The sequence below is a fragment of the Antechinus flavipes genome, chromosome 5 (genome assembly GCF_016432865.1).
Source record: "Antechinus flavipes isolate AdamAnt ecotype Samford, QLD, Australia chromosome 5, AdamAnt_v2, whole genome shotgun sequence".
NCBI classification, from domain to species: Eukaryota; Metazoa; Chordata; class Mammalia; order Dasyuromorphia; family Dasyuridae; genus Antechinus; species Antechinus flavipes.
In genome coordinates, this window is record NC_067402.1 from 177780930 (window position 1) to 177803091 (window position 22162).

The 22162-nt window shown below is 33.4% G+C and overlaps 1 protein-coding gene across 1 annotated transcript in view; it reads right to left on the reverse strand.

The window, feature by feature from the left end:
- Positions 1-1613: 1613 nt before the first annotated feature.
- The window catches only part of CMAS (cytidine monophosphate N-acetylneuraminic acid synthetase), a 39749-nt gene continuing 19200 nt past the window's right edge, over positions 1614-22162 (reverse strand). Inside the window, exons 2-8 of the mRNA XM_051963416.1 lie at positions 16568-16710; positions 16205-16360; positions 13130-13263; positions 10754-10848; positions 9990-10161; positions 9004-9157; positions 1614-6522 (exon numbers count right to left, since the gene is read on the reverse strand). Coding sequence (XP_051819376.1) covers positions 6335-6522; positions 9004-9157; positions 9990-10161; positions 10754-10848; positions 13130-13263; positions 16205-16360; positions 16568-16710 — 1042 coding nt within the window. The 3' untranslated portion in view covers positions 1614-6334. The remainder of the gene's footprint in view (positions 6523-9003; positions 9158-9989; positions 10162-10753; positions 10849-13129; positions 13264-16204; positions 16361-16567; positions 16711-22162) is intronic.

Consider the following 22162-nt stretch of genomic DNA (forward strand, 5'->3'; position numbering starts at 1 on the left):
GTTTTAGTCTTTTATCCTGCAACTTGCTAAAGTTGTTAATGATTTCAAGTACTTTTTTAGTTGATGCCCTAGGGTTCTTTAAGTATACCATCACATCATTTGCAAAGTGTGATAGTTTCATTTCCTAAATACTTATTCCTTTGATTTCTTTTTCTTCTTATTGCTATAATTAACATTTCTAGTACTATATTGAAGAGTGGTGATAATGGATATTTACTCCTGATCTTATTGGGAAGATTTCTAGCTTGGGCCCATTACATATCATGCTTGCTAATGATACTGCTTGTCATTTTAAGGAATATTTTCTTTATTCTTGTGGTCTCTAGTGTTTTTGATAGGAATTGGTGCTGTATTTTGTCAAAAACTTTTTCATCATCTATTGAGACTATCTATAGTCATCTATATGATTTCTGTTGGTTTTATTATTATGCTGATAGTTTTCCTAATATTTAACCACTTCCTTATTTCTTGTACAAATCCCACCTGGTCATACTGTATAATTCTCTTGATATATTGCTGCAATTGCCTTGCTAATATTTTGTTTAAAAATGTTTTCCTTTCTGTTTTAGCTTTTCCTGATTTAGGGATCAGCACTATATTTGCACCATAAAAGGAGTTTGGTAGGACTCCTTCATCTATTTTCCCAAATGGCTTATATAGTACTGGAAATTGCTCTTTAAATGTTTGGTAGAATTTCTTCACAAACCCATCTGGCCTGGAAGGTTTTTCCTAAGTTTATTAATGGCTTGTTCAAAAAAAATTTTTTTTTCGTAAAATGGGATTATTTAAACATTCTATTTCCTTATCTGTTAATCTAAGTAGTCTATAGTTCACTCGGATTATCAGATTTATTGGCATATAATTGGGCAAAATATTTTCTAATGCTTGCTTTAATTTCTTCTTCATTGATGGTGATTTTGCTCTTCTGATTTTTGATAATGGATATTTGGTTTTCTTCTTTTTAAAAAAATCAAATTAACCAGTGGCTTATTTATTTTATTGTTTTGTTTTCATGAAACCAGATCCAAAATTTATTTATTAACTTCATATTTTTTTTACCTTCAATTTTATTAATCACACCTTTGATTTTCAGTATTTAAATTTGGTGTTCAATTGGGGATTTTTAATCTGTTCTTTTTTAATTTTTTTAATTGCATGTCCAGTTCATTGATCTGTTCCTTTTCCATTTTGTTGATGTAAAAATTTAGAGAAATAAAAATTTCCCTATATTACTTTGGCTGTATCCTATAAATTTTGGTACTTTGTCTCATTGTTATTATTCATTCTCTTTAATGAAATTACCGATTATTTCTATGATTTGTTCTCTGATCCACTTATTTTTTAGGAGTAGATTATTTAGTTTCTTATTGATTTTTAACTTATCTTTCTACTGCTCTTTGTTGAATTATTTTTATTGCATTACGATTCAAAAAATACATTTAACATTTCTGCCTTTTTGCATTTGATTCTGAGGTTTTTATGTCCTATTACATGGTTAATTTTGGAGACATTTGCCATTCAGAAAAAAAGCATATTCTTTTTTATTCCCTTTCAATTTTCTCCAATCATTTGTTTTATCTAAGTTTTCTAATATAGTTTGTCTCTGTAGTGTCTTTCTTTTTCTTTTTGTTTGGATTTATTGAGTTCTGGAAGGGAGAATGAAACCCCTCATTGGTATATTTTTGTTATCTATTTCTTCCTGTAACTCAATTTCTCCTTTAAGAATTTGGAAGCAGGGGAAGCTAGTGCAGTGGATAGAGCACCAGTTCTGAAGTCAGGAGGATCTAAGTTCAAATCTGGCCTCAGACACTTAACACCTTCTGGCTGTGTGACCCTGAGCAAGTCACTTAACCCGTTGTCTCAGCTAAAAAAAAAAAAAAAAAATTGGAAGCTATACCATTTGATGTATACATATTTAGTACTGATATTGTTTCATTGTCTATATTATCTTTTAGGAAAATGTAGTTTTCTTCCTAATTTCTTTAAATTAGGTTTATTTTTGCTTTTGCTTTATTGGAGATCATGATAGATAGCCCTAATTTTTTTTTTTAAATTTCAGCAGAAGCATAATAGATTCTGTTCTAGTCCCTTACCTTTTTTTTCTGTGTGTGTCTCTGCTTCAAATGTATTTCTTGTAAACAATATATTGTAGGATTTTGGGGTTTGATCCATCAACTATTCACTTCTGTTTTAAGGGAGAATTTATCCCATTCACATTTACAGTTATAATTACTATCTTTGTATTTCCCTCTGCCCTATTCTTCCTCCTGTTTGTCCTCTCTATCCTTTTACCCTTTCCCTTCTCACAGTGTTTTGCTTCTGTCTACCATCTCTTTTGATCTACCCTCCCTTTTGTCAGTCTTCCTCCTACACCCTTCCACTATCTTTACTTAATTTCTTCCCTTTCTACTTCCCTGTCAGGTAAGAAAAATATTTATATTCAATTGATTGCATTTATCATTCCCTCTTTGAGCCAATACTGAAGAGAGTAATATTAAAGCAATGCTCATTGCCCATCTCCCATCTCCACTGAAATAGATCTTTTGTACCTTGTTATGTGAAATAATTTACTGCACTTCTACTTCTTTATTCCTTTTGTATCCAGTGCACTTTTCTTTCTCATTCTTTAATTTTCATGTCATTCTAATTTACCTTATACCCATACCCTCTATTTATGTATATTCCTTCTAGCTGTAGTTTTAGTGATACAATTTTTAAGAATAAGAAATACCATTTTCCCATGTAGGGATGTAAGTAGTTTAGTTCTATTGCATGTCTTATATTTTCTTTACCTTTTTACCTGTTTTTGCTTCTTGGGTTTTGATACTAAAGATCAAATTTTTGGTTTAATTCTGGTCTCCATACAAAGATTTGAAATTCTGCTATTTCATTGAATGACTATTTTTCCCCTTGAAGTATTATGCTTAATTTCACCAGATCCTTCTCTTTGAACTTCTTTGCTTTCTAGAATATGTTCCATGATTTCAGATCCTTTAATTTTGCAGCTGCTAAAGTCCTACGTGTCCCTGATTATGGTTCTCCCTTATTTCAATTCTTTCTTTCTGTCCCCTTGAAATATTTTTTCCTTAACCTGAAATTTGAAATTTGCCTATAATGTTTCTTTGGGTTTTATCTTGGGATCTCTTTCTTGAGGTAATCAGTGGATTCTTTTAATACCTGTTTTGTCCTCTTGATTTTCTTTGATTTCGTTAAAGATGTTGTTCAGGTCTTCCTTTTGATTTATGGTTTTTAAATAGTCAAATAATTCTCATATTGTTTCTCCTAGATCTATTTGCCTGGTCAATTGTTTTTTCCATAAAATATTTTACATTTTCTTCTACTTTTTCATACTTTTGAATTTTATTAATTGCTGATGTCTCATAGTCTTTAGCTTCTACCTGCCCAATTTTAACTTTTAAGGTGTTGTTTTCCTCAAATAGCTTTTTTACTTTCTTTTCCTTTTGACCAACTGTACTCTTTAAGGAGTTTTTTTTCTTCACTAAATCTTTGTATCTTATTTTCCATGTAGCCAATTCTTTTTTTTTTTTAATTAAAGCTTTTTATTTTTGAAATATATGCATGGATAATTCTTCAACATTAACCTTGCAAAACCTTGTGTTCTAATTCCCCTTGCTCCACTAAATGCCATCACAAGTGGTCCAATATATGTTAAACATGGTAGAAATATGTTAAATCCAACATATGCATACATATTTATGTAATTATCTTGCTGCACAAGAAAAATCAAATCAAACTGGAATAAAAATGAAAAAAAAATCAAAATGAAAGCAAAAAACAAAAAGAGTGAAAATGCTATGTTGTGAATTACACTCAGTTCTCACAGTCCTCTCTCTGGGTGTAGGTGTCTCTTTTCATCACAAGATCATTGGAATTGGCCTGAATCATCTCATTGTTGAAGAGAGCCACATCCATTAAAACTGATCATTGTATAATGTTGTTGTTGCAGCCAATTCTTTTTAAACAGTTGTTTTCTTTTCCCAAACTTTTTTTTTTTCACAATCTTTTTGTATCATTTTCATTTTGTTCCCCATTTTTCTTCTATCTCTCTTATATGACTTTTAAATTCCTTCTTGAGTTTTTCCATAAGTTCTTTCTGGTCTTAAGACCATTTTCTTTGGGTATTTTCCCTTAGGTAGTTTGATGGCATCCTCTTCTGAATTTGTGTTTTGATTTTCTCTGTTATTATAATAACTTTCTATGTTCAGATTCCTTTTTTGGTGTTTTTATGCTCATCTTTCTTGGCCTTTTCCCTTTCTTTTCTATTTGAATTCTGCTCCCAGGATGTGAGGGAGACTATCTCCGGATCTTATGCCAGAGGCTGCAGGAGCTAGCTTTTTACCTGGTATTGTACTGATATTGCCCTGTGATGTACTCGGGACCTTGAGTGGACAGCACTGTGCTGAGGTGGTGGCAGGGACTGGCTGGTGCTGCTAGAGACTGTAGGGTCTTGCATCTTACCTGCTGCTAATCTGGGGGGCTGGTACGTACTGAGACCAGTGAGATGTTTGTTTCCCTGGACCAGCCTCAGGTATTCGGCAATGTGGCTCCTAGTAACTATGAGGCTGGGGCCCTACATTGGTGGCTGCATGTTTCTTTAGATCTGCTTGCTCAGGGCTACACTGAAGCATGTGAAGGTTCTCAGAACTGGGGTCTGTCCACATGGGGTGTCCTGGTATTAGTATTTGCCTGCTTCACTGCACTGGGACCCAGGATCCATCACTGTTCTGCTAAAATGGGGTTTACTGGGACACTTCCTGACTTTGTGTTCTCCTTTTACCTGTATGATAAAGACCTTTCTTGCTGATCTTCCAGATTTCTGGGCTCCCCATGAGATACCACTACACTCTCATCCTTTTGATGGTTCTGTTGTTCCGGGATTTGTTTGGGGGACACTATTTTATGGTTACTTGGAAGTGAATATGGGAGAATTACAGCAATGTATTGCTTATTCTGCTATTTTGGCTCTTGAAAGTCACTGACAATTTTAAAATGCAATATGATCTACATTTTATTGTATTTTTAAATTTTTTTGTCCCAGTTGCATTTTAATTTGGTTCAGGCTGTACTCAGGAGTGTGGGCTGCCTCTGTGCTGCTCAGGAAGTGTTCAACACTTCTGATCTAGGTTAATTCCCTCATTTTAATATGAGTAAATAGAATCTGAGTGACTTGTGCAGGTAAGAGATACAAATAAGATCTGAACTCAAATCTTCAAACTGCAAATCTAATGCTATTTGTGCTACACATTAGTGTTGATTCTGAGGTGCAACAAGGCCATCCTGATGTTGCTATGAAGGAGCAGTTGGACATAGAATGAAAGGGAGAGATTTACAGGTAGAAATATTAGTTTTGGTGATATCTACATGGTAGTGATAATTGCTCTTGTTTTCTGCTATTTTTTTTAAGGCACAAAATCTCTTAATTTTGCTATGACTTTTATCATACAATAAAAAAAATGTTGAATGAATAAGTTAATAAATAAAATCAACATTTTGTTAAGATTTTTCACAGGATCATAGGTTCACCTTAATGGCCACAGAGATGTTAGCCACTTCTCCTGCTGTCATTTTATAGATGAGGAAACTGAGACAGAGAGAGATTAAATGACTTCCCAGGATAATAGTTATTAAATGTCTGAGATGAGATTTGAAAATAGGTCTTCCTGAATCAAAGTGAAAATAGTATGCTTTGATCCACATTTACTCTTCATAGTTCTTTCTTCAGATGCAAACAGCATTTTCTATCCTAAGTCTATTGGAATTATCTTGGATCACTGTATTGGAGTTCAAAGTAATTCTAAAACATATGTCAAGTGGCAACCCAAAATATATTTCAGGAATGCTTCTGTAACATTTCTGTCCTATAATAATGAGATTGTTCTGGTAATGTTTGCGCAATATAATTTTATTATTTGATAGTGCAAATTTTATCACACACACAGTCCTGTAATAAATAAAACTCAAGAATCACTTAAAGCACATGAACATGCAGTCTTATTTGGTATAATGCAAAGCTTTAACCTTCTGATAATATTGCTAATTGTGTTTAACACAAAATCTGAGAAAGATCAGAAGCAACCCTAAGTCATGAATTCAAATAAAAGGTAATACAGAACATTCCATTTCTACAACAGATTTTGAGCTATTGATTTCAGAAGTTTTCTTTTAAAAACTATTCAACTATATCACAGGGCAAATCATATTTCTGAACTACTACAACATGGGAGTAAAACTGATAAAATAATAGCAAAATGGCTGAAGAGGGATAGTTTCTTCTTCCTTTTTATCATTATAATAATTACCACCACTTTATATTCTATTTTTGGCAGGAATTCACTTTTTCCATCAGTAGGAAGATGTGCTCTGCAAACTCTCGGATGGCACCTCGGCCTCCACTGCATTTGCAAATATACCCAGCAGCTTTCTGGGCGATGGAGCAAGCATCAGCAGGAACCCCACTCATGCCAGCTTTCTTCAAGCATTCTTCATCAGAAACTTCATTTCCTAAAATATATATAAGTACATATACATATATATGTATACACAAAGACACACACACACACACACACACTCACATTAAATCAAAAACACACAGAAAAAAATTATATTTGGATATGGAAAACTATTTAAATTCTGACTGCCAACTTATCTGATTCTTACAACAACTCTGTGAAGTATTATTCCATGAGGAAATTGATGCTAAGAGAGGTTAAGTCACAGGCCCTGAGTTGCACAGATGCTATTAAACATCTCAAGAGGAATTTAAATACAGGTCTTTCTCACTCCAAGTCTAGTGGTCTATTCATTGTACCATATTGCATGAAATAGAGATGCCGGGGAAAAACCCTATTACAGTATAGGGAAAGGAGTGCTAAATGTGAAGCAGTGGCTTTGGGTTCAAATCCTGCCTTTGCCACTTATCCTCTGATATTGGGTAAATCATTTCATGTCTCTGACCCTCAGTTTGAAAGGGATTTTTGCTCTGGGAGTACATTTATTCAAAGTTAAAGTTTAAATGATAGAGGAGGTTAGCATGGTCCCTGTTCAAGGCTGGCACAAAAATCCATGAAGTCTCCAAGACTGTTATTTGTTACAGAAGAGGCTGTACTAGAACCTCCTCAGTCTGTTCCGCAGCTAAATTGCTATGATCCTATGATCTATCTCTAATAGATGTGTTGTTACCTTTTGCAGACATACTTGCCACAGTGAGTGAAGTCAGCTGGGTGGCAGGGACTGATAAAGGGAGTTATCTGAATTTAAGCTTTCATTTCTCAATGGAAAATGTATTCTGTAGGGACATTTTGCAGAAAATTTTTCAACAGCAATTTTTAAAAAACAAGATACAGTGTAACTTCAACAAATTATGGAAGTACACACATATCTAAAGGGACAGGCACCCATTATTTTAGCCATACACAGGATAAAACACTTGTATGAATACTATAGCATTTACCAGGCACTCTTAACCATTTTTTGTGGTAGTCACTTCTGGTGAAATCTAAGGAATTCTTAGAATAATGTTTTCAACTGTATAAAGTTAAAAAAAAAGTAGGATTATAAAGGAAGTCAATTATATTGATATGCAGTTATTAAAACATCAAAGAAAAAGTTCATCAATCCCATGTTAAGAATTTCTGGAGAGGAAATAAATTGAGCTCTAAATTTTTCCCAATGTAATTCAAATTGGTTTACAGGAAACTTTCATAAAGTAAGAAAACAAGGTTCTGGTTTCCAAATGCTACAATTATAATACACAAATCTTATGTGTAGATTAATTTTCAAAGAATTAGAAGAAAATGTATCCTACACATTATTATTCAGAACAAAAAAACCTTTTAAACATTTAAATTTGTAATTGACTTTTTCCTTCAGTACTTGTTCAGGTCATTTGAGAGCCTTACTGTGCTTGTCACCCAAGAATCATCAACTGATTGTAAAACTGTATTGTAAAGTACCATTGATCAAGTTCCAGTCACTAATGTGCTAGATGAGAGTCTTATCCACTCTGAGAATTCTCCACATTTTTAACTACCGATGAAATGCCAAATATGAAGAATGCCAGAAAATGCTGCTTTTACCTCCTCATGTCTCTCCTGAAGCATTCCAACAGCTTCCTGATTGGTCACCTAGTGTCTAGTCTCTCCTATCTCAAGTTCAATTTCTACACAGTTCTCAAATGAATATTCCTCAGACACAAATTACTATTCTACTAGGAAATCTAATTTTGTTCTCAAGATGTAAATTCCTCAGCCTGTCCTTCAAAGCCTATCTCTACTTTGATCCCACCTAAAGAAAACGAGAAGGTTCTGCATTGAACATACTCCTCTTTTCCCTTCACACCATCCACTCAGCTTTAGTCCTATTCAACTCCACATGAACAGTAGTGAACAAGATGGAGAATGGGAATAATTCCACACTGGGGGTTGGCAGATGTGACTGAAACAGGACAAGGGAGTCAGGGACTCAACAAGAAAACGCAGAGCTGAACCAATTTATTAAAAGTTCAAAACCGAGAGAAGAGAGTGTGTCCGCTGTGGGGTGATGGAAGGGAAGGAGCTGAAGGGTGGAAGGACACCAGCTCCTTCCCTGCCATCGCCCCATAGTGGACACACTCTCTTCAACTAGTTTGCATAAGGGCAAGAGTCAGTGTAAGTCAGTCCAGGCCCTGAACTCACTGAGGAGTGAAGGAGAACACACTGATCATCAACAGAAAATCATCACAAGGATCTACTGGGTCATAAATTCAGACAGTATGAGCCTCAGAAGGGGAGTGCCTGCCAAGTGGTAGTGGTGGTGGAGAGTTTGAAAGGGGTACCACAAAACAAGGAATATTTTGATTCCCTTGTCATGAGCAGTCAAGGGGCATGAAGGAGGCTTTCTTTTCATCATTTCTTTTTCTATAAAATTTACAAAATAGTCCTAGATTCACACATGAAAAATGAAATCCTAATTCTGTTCTTTATGATTGAATAATTGAATACTCACCTAGATATGCTACTTCTTTCCAACATAAACCCATTTCCTTTCTCCATTCATCTACAACTGCTAGTTTATTAGATATACCAATCTCCATCCTCAGATCCAGTTTTAAAGAGGAGAGTGTCTGCTTTGAACACGCCCTTTCAGAGATTAATCTCACCTATGGAAAAAAAAGATGAAAATATTAAAGCATTAGTAATTTAAAAAACAGAAAAATTATTTTTAAAATAAAGCTTCAGAACATAATATAAACCAACAAAATGAATCCTGAGACATTATTTTAAGTTTTAAAAAATCATTTAATATTTAAAATGTTACTACTTTAACATTTTTCTAAATCTAATCTATGATTAAAATAAAGTTCTGATTAATTCTGATAAATAAGATAGCTCTAGTATCCAGAATGTGGGAGGGGATAGCTCCACTGTGCTTTGTCTCGATAAGATCACATCTGGAGTGCTTTGTTGAATATATGATGCCATATTTTAAGAAGGCCACTAATAATTTGAAAAGTATATAGAGGAAGATAAACCAGGATAGTAAGGAATCTTGAAATAATGGAATAAACAACAAAAGGAATTGTGAAAGTTATCATAGGAAAGATTTGAAGTGAAACATGATAACTACCTTTCTGTGTATAAATAGTTTTCATGTGTTAGAAGACTTAGATTTTGGTTGCTCTTAGAGGACAGATTACTAGAAGTTTCAAAGAACAGATTTAGTTTCAATATAAGGAAAAATTCCCTAATTATCGGGCCCATTAAAAGTGGAATGCGTTGTCTTTATAAGCCTATAGTCAGGAATTTTGTACAGGACATTTCTTTATATCGTCTACAAGTGTTGGACAAGATGGCTTCTGTAGTCTCTTCTATATTTGATATCCCAGTACCAAAAATTTTAAATTTCAGGATTCTTTCCCCAATTTTTTATGATTAAATAATATAGATATAGACAGATATAGAATATAGTATGATTATGATTATGATAAATACCTCAATATTACTTTTCTTTAATAAACTTATTCCAATTGAATCTCTAACATCATAAGATATTATTTCTTCTTGGTTTCCTGATACATAAATGTGACCATTGGTGAGACATCCATCAATATTGCAAACCAGGAGCTTTATTTCCTTAAGCTTCTCTTTGCCAAAATAGCCATATCTGAAAGAAACCAAATCCAAATTTGACAAAGTCCTTTTGAATCCAAATTTAGTACTCTTAAGTTTAAAAGCCTATTACGTGGATCATCTCATTTGAGTCTCACAATAACAGCCCCAAAGTAGGTATTATAACTAATATTATCCTCAAAAGAGAAAAATAAGGTCCAGAATAGGTATATGCCCTTCTCTTGGTCAAACAGCTAATGCTGAGGAAGGATTCTGAAACACGGCTTAATGACTCCAAGTCCAGCACTTTACTAACTCTTACAAACAGCCCCATTTTAATTAGTTATCATCAGTAAATTGAATAAGCATGTTATCTATTTAAATTTTCAAGTCATTGATGTAAATATTAAAGATGTCTATCATGTATAAACACATAAAAGCATAAATTCTTGTATGTTATTGTAGACAAGATTAATGGCTAAAATGGTGTCATTTTATGAAACTATGCTAATTATATTCAGTATCCTATGACATACAAATCATTCAAAAATTGCCATGTGAACACTTTGTTTTAATATTTTAACAATTATGTAATTGAGTCTATTAGTTAAATGTAAATACACTTCATTCTAATAAAATGTTCTTACCTCAATACTCTCTGTTCTGCAATAGGCCAATCAATATCAACATCAATGTCTACACTGTGTTCAGCTCGCATTTCATAATAGGCCATCTTCCCACCCTGGAAAAAAAAAATTAATGTCAAAAGTATTCTTTCTTAGCATCAAATACAGCTGTTCCTATCCCAACAAAAAGATTTTTTTTTAAATGAATCAATATTATTTCTCTTTCCCAATGCCTCTCTTTGAAAAATTTTCAAAAAGCACAAAATCCCTTTCATAATAGATATGCATAGTACAATAAAAAAAAAAAAATTCACAATGGCCACGTAAAAAATTAGTGTCTCATCACCTTTCTGGCAGGAAGTGGGTAGCATGTTTTATCTTCAATCAATTAGTCAGTCAATAAACATTTATTAAATACCTGCCATGTGACAGATACTTTGCTAAGAACAGAGAATAGAAAAAAAAAGCAAAAAAATCATTGCTTTTAAAGAACTCATATATTAATGGGAAAGATAACATATAAAAAAACTATGTACAAGCAAACTATGCAAAAGATGAGCGGGAGATAATCAGCAGAAGGAAGTCACTACAATTAAAGAGAATTGGGGAAAAAATCCCAAAAATCCAAGGAGATTTTAACTGGGATTTGGAGGGAGCCAGGGAAACCAGGAGGCAGAGATGAGGAGGCAGGGCCTTCTTGGTAGGAGGACAATCAGTAAACATGGATTCTGGAGATAGAATGTTTGGTTTTCCTAATTTTGCTCATGTTATTCTGCATCAATTCATAGAGGTCTTCCCAGTTTCCTTTAGAGCTGTCTATTTTATCATTCTTTTGTATGGGCCATAACATTTTATTACATGCCTATACTATTATTTGTTTAGTCATGCCCTGATAAATTAGTAATACCTGAGTTTTCTGTTTGCTGCTATAAATATTTTTGTACCCAGGAATGGTACAATTGGTTCAAAAGGTATGCAAAATTTAGTAACTTTTTAGGAAAAAGAAGTTTATTATAATACACTTGCTTTTTTTATATGTTGCTTTTAAAGGAATTTTGGGAGAATTACAAAAATGCAAGACATAACATAAAACAAAGAATTTTTGAACCAATAATTTGGAGAGCCTCTTTCTCCCGCTGTATCAAAACAAATCCATTAAAAGCTTAGAATATTTTCAAATACTGTTGATGGCAAAATTCTCACTTTTTTCTTTTAAAGTGAAATTCTACCCAATATTTAAATAATTATAAACAATATTCTCTAGTCCTATGTTATGGTCAAGAAAGGTAGACAAAATACTATTAAGAAGCAATCTTTAAAGCAACCTAGTGAGAAAAAAATAGAGACACAGAGCTTATATGCTAGCAACATATATAACTGATCTCTTTTTTTTTCTATTTATCTCCAACTCAGAGACAGTATTAGTCTTTATGACACAAGAGAAAATGAGGACAAGAAAACTTACAGTACTATTGAACTTTATTTTATATGTGGAAATTCAAAAAAACAAATGGAATAACTCATATTTAACCCAAACTTAAAACTCTTAATCAAGAAAGCAGAAAGTGTATGTATGTGTGGGGAGGTGTATTATCATTAAAATTTGCTGATGTACTAGGAAGGGAGTATGACTTCCTATCTTAGCAATTATGTGAATGATAGAGATCATTTTCTATAAAGATGGACTTCCACTTCCATAATTAGTAGCCAGTCAGTAAATATATCTTTGTGCTCATTTCTATTTGTCAGAGAAATATTGGTTTTCTTCATATATTAGAGTATAGTTTATGAACTATGTCTCAGGAGCTTTATAAGAATCTATACCTGCTTAGTATGATTTTCTCTAAATACCTGATTTTGGTATAAAAAATTATAGAAAGGTCAGATGATGAAAAACTTGTTTTCTTCCCAAACATGATGTTTCAGATAAACTAATGGTAATATATATGATGGAATTTCATATTTTCTTTTCAGAACAGTTTTCATAACAAAGGGCAGTTATTAAATAACAATGCTGTAAGTAAACAGAACTTTAAAATGGATATAAAAATATTAATGTTTTTAATAGAATACTGTAAACGTTGTAATGGTCATTTTATATTTGAAGATATATCTGAAAATTATTATATATAAAATGTCTTTAAATAAAGCACTTTATTTGTATGCTAAGGGATAGTATGCCTACAGTCTATATATTCTAGTGATCAACACCAGAGGATGAACATGAAGGACAATGTGTCACACAAAGCAGTTTATAAGTGGTCTGGCCTCCTTAACACTGACATTTGATATCATTTAGCAATTATTTCTCTTGTCATTTTTTAGGACTTAAGACATAAACATAACTAACACAGGGAATACTTTTTTAGAGGGTTTTTGCTAAATGACTAGACAGACCTGTAAGTAGCCCATTTCTATTAAGTGTCTTTTGGCAAAATAAAAGGAGCCATTTTCATATAATTCTCCATCCCAGTCTTGCCGACGAGGGCGTTTGGCCGGATTCAAATTCAGAGGCTCCGTCACTTCATTTACTGTAAGTAAAAGACTATAATCATTTCAAAATGTCTGCATGTGTACTAACAATACATCCCAATAGCCCCTCTTTGGTAGCAAGAATGTTTCTATTGGAATAATTCTGGACAAGAACCTTTTGTAAAAACATTAACAGTAATAAGCAACCTAATACAATAAAATCTCAATTAACTAAATCACTTAAGTGAATGGATGCTCTGGTAAAATTTTATTTGTTGTTATTGGGAAATGAAAATTGGCCCTAAAAATTTACAAAAATTTCCTAAAATACATTAGTACCTTGTTTGAAGGATCCATTCAAGTTCCTAATAACTGCTTTTGAGGATCATAGATGAAAGAAACCCCTAGTACAAATCCACATCCTTAGAAGAGTCTAAATCATGGTATCGAACTCAAACTTGAGTTTGTATTTGAACTTAATTTTTAATCAGATAATGGTTTCAAGAGATGATATTTATAAAGCTCTTTGCAAATCTTAAAAAGTAATATAAACAAATAGTTGATATTATTGGAAAAATGCTTCTGCACCTATCTGATTCAACTCTATATAATTACTAATCTCAAACATAATATTATTAAACTCAAATAGAAATGGGGACTACATAAGAATGTCTGTGGGCCACATGTTTACTTGGTTTTAAAATGGTTACCTACATTTTATTGTATATTTATTTTTAAAAAATTACTTGTTAATTACATTTTAATCTGGTATGGAGTGCTGCAGGATGCTAGCTGCATATTTGACACCTCTGGTTTAAAGTGTTCCTGTAATACCTCAGGCATACCAAGGACCCAAAGATAATTTGCTCCAAGTAGGATACATGTTATGAAATGCTCCTCCTGCCCAATTTTTCTGCATATGTTAATCATCCACATACTAGAATAATAGAATATGTTAAAAGCAAGTAAAAATATTATGTCACTTGAGGTGTGTATGTACTGCAGTATCTTGGGATTCATTTGAATAGAGAGGATCTTCTAACAAAGCAGTACTGAATGGTATGTAAAAAAACAACATTGAATTAATCTGATTGTCATGTTAAGAGATGATATTTTTAAAGTCCTCTGCAAATCTTAAAAGTGCTATGTAAATAGCAGCTATTATTACTATTTAGTAATTGTTAAAAAAAGATTCCTGCGACTATCTGATTCAATTCTATAGTGAATACTAAAGAAAACATAAATTTTTAAAAATGGACTAAATTGATTTAAAAAATGTCATATTCTCAGAAATGCATAATAATTATAAGCATTCAACTCTTTTCACCTTCCTAGTACCAATGATTCAAATCAGTCAATGTCAGTTTTACATAATATGAAAATAGTATCATATTCTGCACACTTTTAATCTAATGATTAAATTTTCTTTTTAGTAGTTAGGTTCCTCCTAACAAATACTCATGTTTAAATAACAGTGTGTTTTCCCTGCTTCTTTGCAGAGCTAGAGGTCTGTGGAGATGTAAAATTGAATATAGTATTACATATTTTTTGATTAGGAATTTTTTTTCCTTTTCTTTTTATTGTTTGTAATAAGGGATTACTTTTTAGAAGGGGCTAGAGAGAGGAATATATTGGGAAATGTATGTGACATAAAAATAAACATTATCAATAAAATTTTATGAAAATTATAAATTTTTAAAGAGTGTGTCTGAACTGATGAAGTTCTCTAAAGGAGAAATGACTGCAGAAATTATTTTGCCATATATTATTTGAAATGGGTTCTCTGAGTTTAACAATCTCACCCACAGAAAGGAACCTATAAATGTACCATTTCATATATCAAATTACTTATAGTTTGATCTGGCCAAGATGGAAGAAAAAACATAAGAACATAAAATGTCCCAGAGCCCCAAACTCCTGGTCCCATCTGTTTTAGTAATCTGTATTAATTCTGACATTTTACAGGAAGATTAACCAATTTTAAAAGATTAAAGAAATATTACCCCTCCTTTTGCTACCATTTCTCATCCCAAACATTCCTAGTTTCCTTTAAAAGACCATTTTGAATTTGTCTTATATGAATGTATAAAATTCCTCTTTAAATCTATTTATGCTTTACCATCTCTTTGGATGAAATTTTTGATTTTAACATGTTAAGTCTTATTTCCTAAAACTTTTCTTCCAAGTTTTAAGGGGCAAATCATTCTAAGCTTTGATAAGTAACCACATAACAGGTTCTAAATTATTTTATTAGCTTTTATTTTATTTACATTTAACTCTTTCTTTCTTTCTTTTTTTTTAGACTGAGGGGTCCTGACATTTGATTTATTATTATCTAATTTATCAAGAACTAGAATTCCTAGGTCAGCAATTTTCAAATATTTGACCTAATGGTTCTGACTTGTTTTTGAAAATAATTTTAAATATTTCTCAGCTTAGAAGAAAAGCTAAATCAAAGATTCTCCATCCAGATATATAGCTTATGATCATGGACCACTGGAATACAAAGAATACATTTCTTTTATTCCATACAATAAATTTAATTTTCACTGACTAAAAAAAAAACATGTATTACCATTCTGAAGCCTCTCTATACAGATGTATATTCTCTATACAGAATTGGCAAAATATAAATTCATTTAAATTATTAATGAATTTATTGCAGTTTTTTCTAGTTTGTCATCAATGGATATTAATAGTATAACTAATCATATGAAATCAAATTTTTTTTTTACATTAAAAATTAGTCCTTTTACTTGAAAAGGTTGAGAACTACTGGTCTAAATATATTATTTGCTACTATCACCTCACTTAGTAATAAAATTAGAGTTTTATCAACAGAAATAATATTCCATAAACCACTGTATTTTTTCTACCTTGTTATTTCCATAATTTATACTAAGTATTAAGTAATACTTTCTCAAAACACATCCAGAGAAGAAAATAAGTGAACCTTACTGTAATCAGCTAATACTAGAAAGAAGGAAAGTGTCAGATTACCTCCTTTCTGAATTTCACTCCACCGAAATTGATGACGCCTCACAACAGAGAAAACAGAATCATATCCATCTTCTCGGATCATTTCTGCCACTTTCTGAAGGTCAGAAGGATGTAAACATGGAGAAGTAGCCTGAATATTTCCTACAATATCAACCTCTTAAGAAGATAAAAGATGAACATGTGTGTCAAAATGATTTCAGCAAAAGAAAACTGAATGCCAATGAAGAGAATTTTCTAATTTATATCCAATTCATCTTAAAGTAAATCAGTTTATTTAATAATTAAATACAGCAAAATCCCATCCCAAACACAATATTAGAATGTGCTTTTTTTTTTTTAACAAAATAAACAATAAATACATACCATTGTGATAACTTAGAAACTCTGATATAGCATCTAAGGAAGTAGAACTGTCTTTGGAAACTTCTGAACTTCTTCGATGAACTTGTGCTCCACATTGCTTGGCAACTTTCTCAATTTCATCATGATCTGTAGAAACCCATATGCTATATATAGATAAAAAACACCCCCCCCCCAAAAAAAATCATTAGAGCTTTATTATCAAAATGAATAGCTTCAAAAGTTTGAAAAGTTGCCTGAAAACTCATGAAATTGATGAAAAGTAAAAATAAATACTGTAATTTAGAATTTTAGTTTTGTAATGTCAACTAACAGAAATAAGAATATTCATATTGTGAAATAATGAACTGAATATTACACAATAGGAATTTGGTGAAGAATGGATATATAGAGAAACAAAATGTCTCCTGTTATGTGCAATGTAAACTTGTAATACTATGGCTTTGAAAGAAGAATATTGTGTGTCCCAATTAACATTTTAAGATTGGATGTGAAACTAGTTTGAAAGCACAGTTAGCCAGTTACCTTATATGGCTGAGTTGACTATGTCAAAACACATTCATCTTTAAAAGTGCCCAAAAAAGATACCATAAGAAAGCCACAATTTAGACATTTTGGACCTAAACATGCACACAGTAACTATGCTATTTACCTTTGGTTGAATCTTTATCTAGATCAAAATTATTTTAATTGTGAAGTATACATGTTATATAAAAAATGGTATAAATGAATTTTCCTTAGTAAGCAAGGATAGAAAATGTTTAAGCAACATTACTAGATTATGAAGAAAATAAGATATATATCTGTTGGAATCCTTACTAACTGCTAACTAATTAGAGTTGATCTAATCTTACAAGAAGATGTTTTGGGCAGAACCTGAAACAAGGTACTAAGTAGAACTACCCATAATCCCTCTCTCTGGAAGGAGCATAAATAGGCCAATGGGCCAGTCGGAGAGTTCTTCAGAGAGGAAGACGCTACAAGTCGAGATTTCACTGGAATGACATGAAGACTGGAGCTGGCTGGAGGCTGAAGAAAGCAGAGGCAGAGGCTGAAGGACCAGACCTTTGGATTTAAAGACATTTGGAGAGAGCTCTTGGAACCAAGCAGAGAGATAGGCCTCTAAGCTAACTGGGCTATATTGGAAATAATAAAAGATCTGAACTTTTATCACTTGGCTGCGTTTTGAGAAGAAAAAGGTCACCACATTTTGGCGCCCGAACAGGGACCGATTCAGATCCATCTGAACTAGATCACAACATTTTGGCGCCCAACGTGGGGCTAACAGACCCCCCCCCCCCCTCAGTGGATTTCAGTGGAAAAGCTACGATCCTGATTCAAGTGGAAAAGCCTCTGATCCTGATCCAGTGGAAAAGACTCTTCAACCCAGAAATTAGAGTGAGTACAACAAAGAAATTTTGTTAAAAGAGTTAAAGTAGAATTTCATCTAAGATGAGACAGATATTTAGAAAACAGCCTGTTTCTGTTCAAGGAAAATGTTTAGAGAGCATTGTCAAAATTATGGAAAGCCAAGGTTTAATTATAAGTTTACAGCAAATCACTGAATTTTTACAAACTGTAAAGGACATATGTCCTTGTTTCTCTCTTGATAAGGAATTAGATCTAAATGAATGGAAATTGGTTGGAGAGGATCTTTGTCAATTCTATGATAAAAATGGGCCTAACTCAATAATTAATACATATAATGTAATACAATTGGCTATAAGAAGTTATTTAAGTGATAGAATGATGAAAAGGAAAGTACAGGAGGAAGAATTGCCAACTTTACTAGGTGAAAAGGAGGATGAATCAGATGAGAATGGAGTTAATTACAATTCTGAGTATGATACTTCACAGCAGGAGGAATTAGGTGATTCCACATCTCATGACCCTCCCCCCGCAATTAACCCTTCATGGGTGGAACAAGGGGGAGGGAGAGAGACAGAAACACAGTCAGCTTCTCCTGTAAAGCAGAATTTGACAAAATTAGAAAAAGCATTAATTAAAGCAAAAAATGAAGGAGAAGATATATCTGATTTTATAAATGCATATCCTGTGATTGAAGAGCTCAACTCCTCAGGTCAAAAAAGGAGAAGATACACTCCTTTTAATTTGGAAAAAATTAAAGATTTGAAAAAGGGTTGCACTCTTTATGGGGCTACATCCTCTTATGTGAAGATGTTACTGGATAATTTGTCTTATGAAATCCTAACCCCAAATGACTGGAAATCCATAACGAAAACTTGTCTAAAACCGGGACAAAATTTATTGTGGCTTTCGGAGTTTCATGAATTATGTAGGATTCAAGCCCAACGTAATAGGCAAACAGGAGCTATTGTACAAGTTGCTTTTGACCAACTAGCTGGTGAAGGTCAGTATGCAGAGAGTTCAGAACAGATTTATTATCCCATAACAATGTATGAGCAAATTTCTAAGGCTGCAATAAAAGCTTGGAATTCTCTCCCTGGACAGAAAGATGGAAGTAATGCTTTCACAAAAATAGAGCAAGGTCCCAATGAACCTTTTGCAGATTTTGTGGGACGTTTACAAACAGCTGTAATAAGAACCATTGGAGACAATGCAGCAACAGAAATAATGACTAGACATTTGGCTAAGGAAAATGCCAATGATATTTGCAAGAGAATTATATGGGGGCTAGACAAAAATGCTCCTTTAGAAGAGATCATAAGACGCTGTGCCACAGTGGGCACAAATGCTTATTATACCCAAACTATGATGAATATGGGAAGACAAGGTCCTTCTTGGCAGAGGAATTCTAGAGAAACTCGTCGATGTTTTCAGTGCGGAAAAATTGGACATTTGAGAGCTCATTGTAGATATGGAGATAGAGTGAGAAGACAGGGTGAGAGAAAACCCAAAACCCCATGTCCAAAATGTAACGGAGGCTTTCACTGGGCCTCTAAATGTATATTGACCCAGAGGAATGAGAGGCAGGGCCCAGCTCTAAAGTATCAATCAAAGGACAGGTGGGGCATGATAGCAGCTGAGGTTACACCCAGAGAGACTTTAGAAATTCAGAACTCTGATGTCATCAACCAACAGAAAAGCAATCAGGATTACAGTTGGGAAGAATACAGGCCTTTTAAGACAACAAGACAATATCCAATGCAAACAGCTCCAATGTAATTACCAGATGATGAGGAGAAATCCCAAATTTGGTAAATAGAAGGGGATTAGATTAACTGCTTGGGGAAGAGGATCTGCTTATATTTCCACTGATGAAGAAAGAATCAGATGGCTGACAATGAGACTGTCAAAAGGACTCTTAAAATCTTCAGAAATCTTTGAATTTCCTAACACAAGATGAAACTATTTCAGTTCCTGAAAAACCAGCAAGAATCATTGGGTTCCTTATGGACCTATTGGACTGTTTCTAGGACTTATGGACATGTGTAAATTTTCAGGATGATTCATGTTATTTGTTACATTACTACTAGCCTGTGTTATATTGCTATGTACTTATGTAAATTATGTATAATGCCTCCCATATTGATGGATTTATGTATACCATGTATATCTGTTACAAAGTTCTGGCCCATATTGATGGATTTATGTGTACCCCCTCAGAAACCCCCTATGTTTTAAAACAAAAGAAAGGGGGAGATGTTGGAATCCTTACTAACTGCTAACTAATTAGAGTTGATCTAATCTTACAAGAAGATGTTTTGGGCAGAACCTGAAACAAGGTACTAAGTAGAACTACCCATAATCCCTCTCTCTGGAAGGAGCATAAATAGGCCAATGGGCCAGTCGGAGAGTCCTTCAGAGGAAGACGCTACAAGTCGAGATTTCACCGGAATGATATGAAGACTGGAGCTGGCTGGAGGCTGAAGAAAGCAGAGGCAGAGGCTGAAGGACCAGACCTTTGGATTTAAAGACATTTGGAGAGAGCTCTTGGAACCAAGCAGAGAGATAGGCCTCTAAGCTAACCGGGCTATATTGGAGATAATAAAAGATCTGAACTTTTATCACCTGGCTGTGTTTTGAGAAGAAAAAGCTCACCACATATATCATTTAAGCAATCCCTATGTATGGAAATTTTAGGGTTGGACTGGACAAAATAGCATGCTCATTAATTCAAGTCACTTGAAAAGAACTTTAACAAAAGAAGAGGGGTGTAATTCCTGTTTCTCACTCAAATCAAAAATGATCCATCATAATCTATTAATGTTTACTAAGCATTTTTTGGAAGGAGCAAAAAGCTAAGCACTGTGAAAGTATTCACTATACTTTTTAATCAATTGTATGATTATAAAAACAAGCCTTATTAGGGAATACTGTGAAACTGCCTGTTCCCTTTTTACAATCTCACCAAGAATGTCCTTGAGATATATATATATAGATTCTCATTAATTTTTTGTCTAGATAGGAAAGTAAGCACATGAGGCTGTAATTATTGGTATTCTTTCAGTTGCCTTTTTTGGTACCTTCCCCTCTTTTTGAGACCTTGAGAAATGATCCATAAAAATTGTGACTTGAAGCTCTACATCCCTCTGTGGATACTTGAGCTAGCCTAGTTAAATTTACATTTTGGTTTTCCTTGGTTCTAATTCTACTTCCTTAGGCAGTAACTGTGATGCTAGAGTTCAAATACTTCCATTATCATTGTTTTCCTCTCTCTAATCCATCCACCACTTAGCTGCCAAGCTTTGACCATTTCACCACCCTATTCAATGAATGACTTGTAGTGGCTTTCTCCAAAACCAAAAATGCAATCCTAATTTTTGCTATTTAAAGCTTCTTAAAATTGTGTGCTCTTTCTATCTTTCTAGACTTCTTACATCTTAATCTTGTTCATACATTCTACAATGTAGCCTGGTTACTCAGTTCTCCAAATATGATATTCTACTTCATTTCTTTTTGCCTTTGCACTGGTTGTCCTTTATAAATAGAATAAAATTTTCCCATCATCTCCATTTCTTTACTTTCTTTACATTCTTTCAAGACTCAACTTAAATTGCATTTTCTGCAGGAGACTTTTTCCTTCAAAACTCCTGCAACGGTTTAGTCAGACCAAAGGCCTTCAAAGCCTTAAGCAGATGTAAACACTTAGCTATAGAGCACATTAAACAGCTCCCAGCTTGGAAGGGGAAAAAAAAAATCTTACTACCAATCCCAGCTGCTAATGCCCTTCCTCTTTCAAATTACTTCCATATACTCCCCAAATGGGGGAGAAAGCATGAAAATACATACAAAACCAGCTATGTGCAGGATAAATACAAAACAATTAAAAGGGAAAACAGTAGAATTAAGAAGGGGGAAAATAAGACTTTCTGTAGAAGGTTGGATTTTAGTTGATAATTAAAGGAAGCCAGGAAGCTAATCATAGTGAAGGAGTGAAGGCATTTCCAGAGAAAAATGCCCTGAACCAACAGATAGAGTATCTTGTTTGTGTAATTACCAAAAGGCCGGTGTCATTGGATCAGATTATATGGTGGAGATTAAGATATATAAAGTTTGGAAAGGTAGGAGGGAGCTAAGTTATGAAGAGTTTGAATTTTTCATTTGTCTCTGGAGACAATAGGGAGCCACTGGAGTTCACCGAGTGTGTGTAGGGAGGAAAGAGGGTAGTAGTGG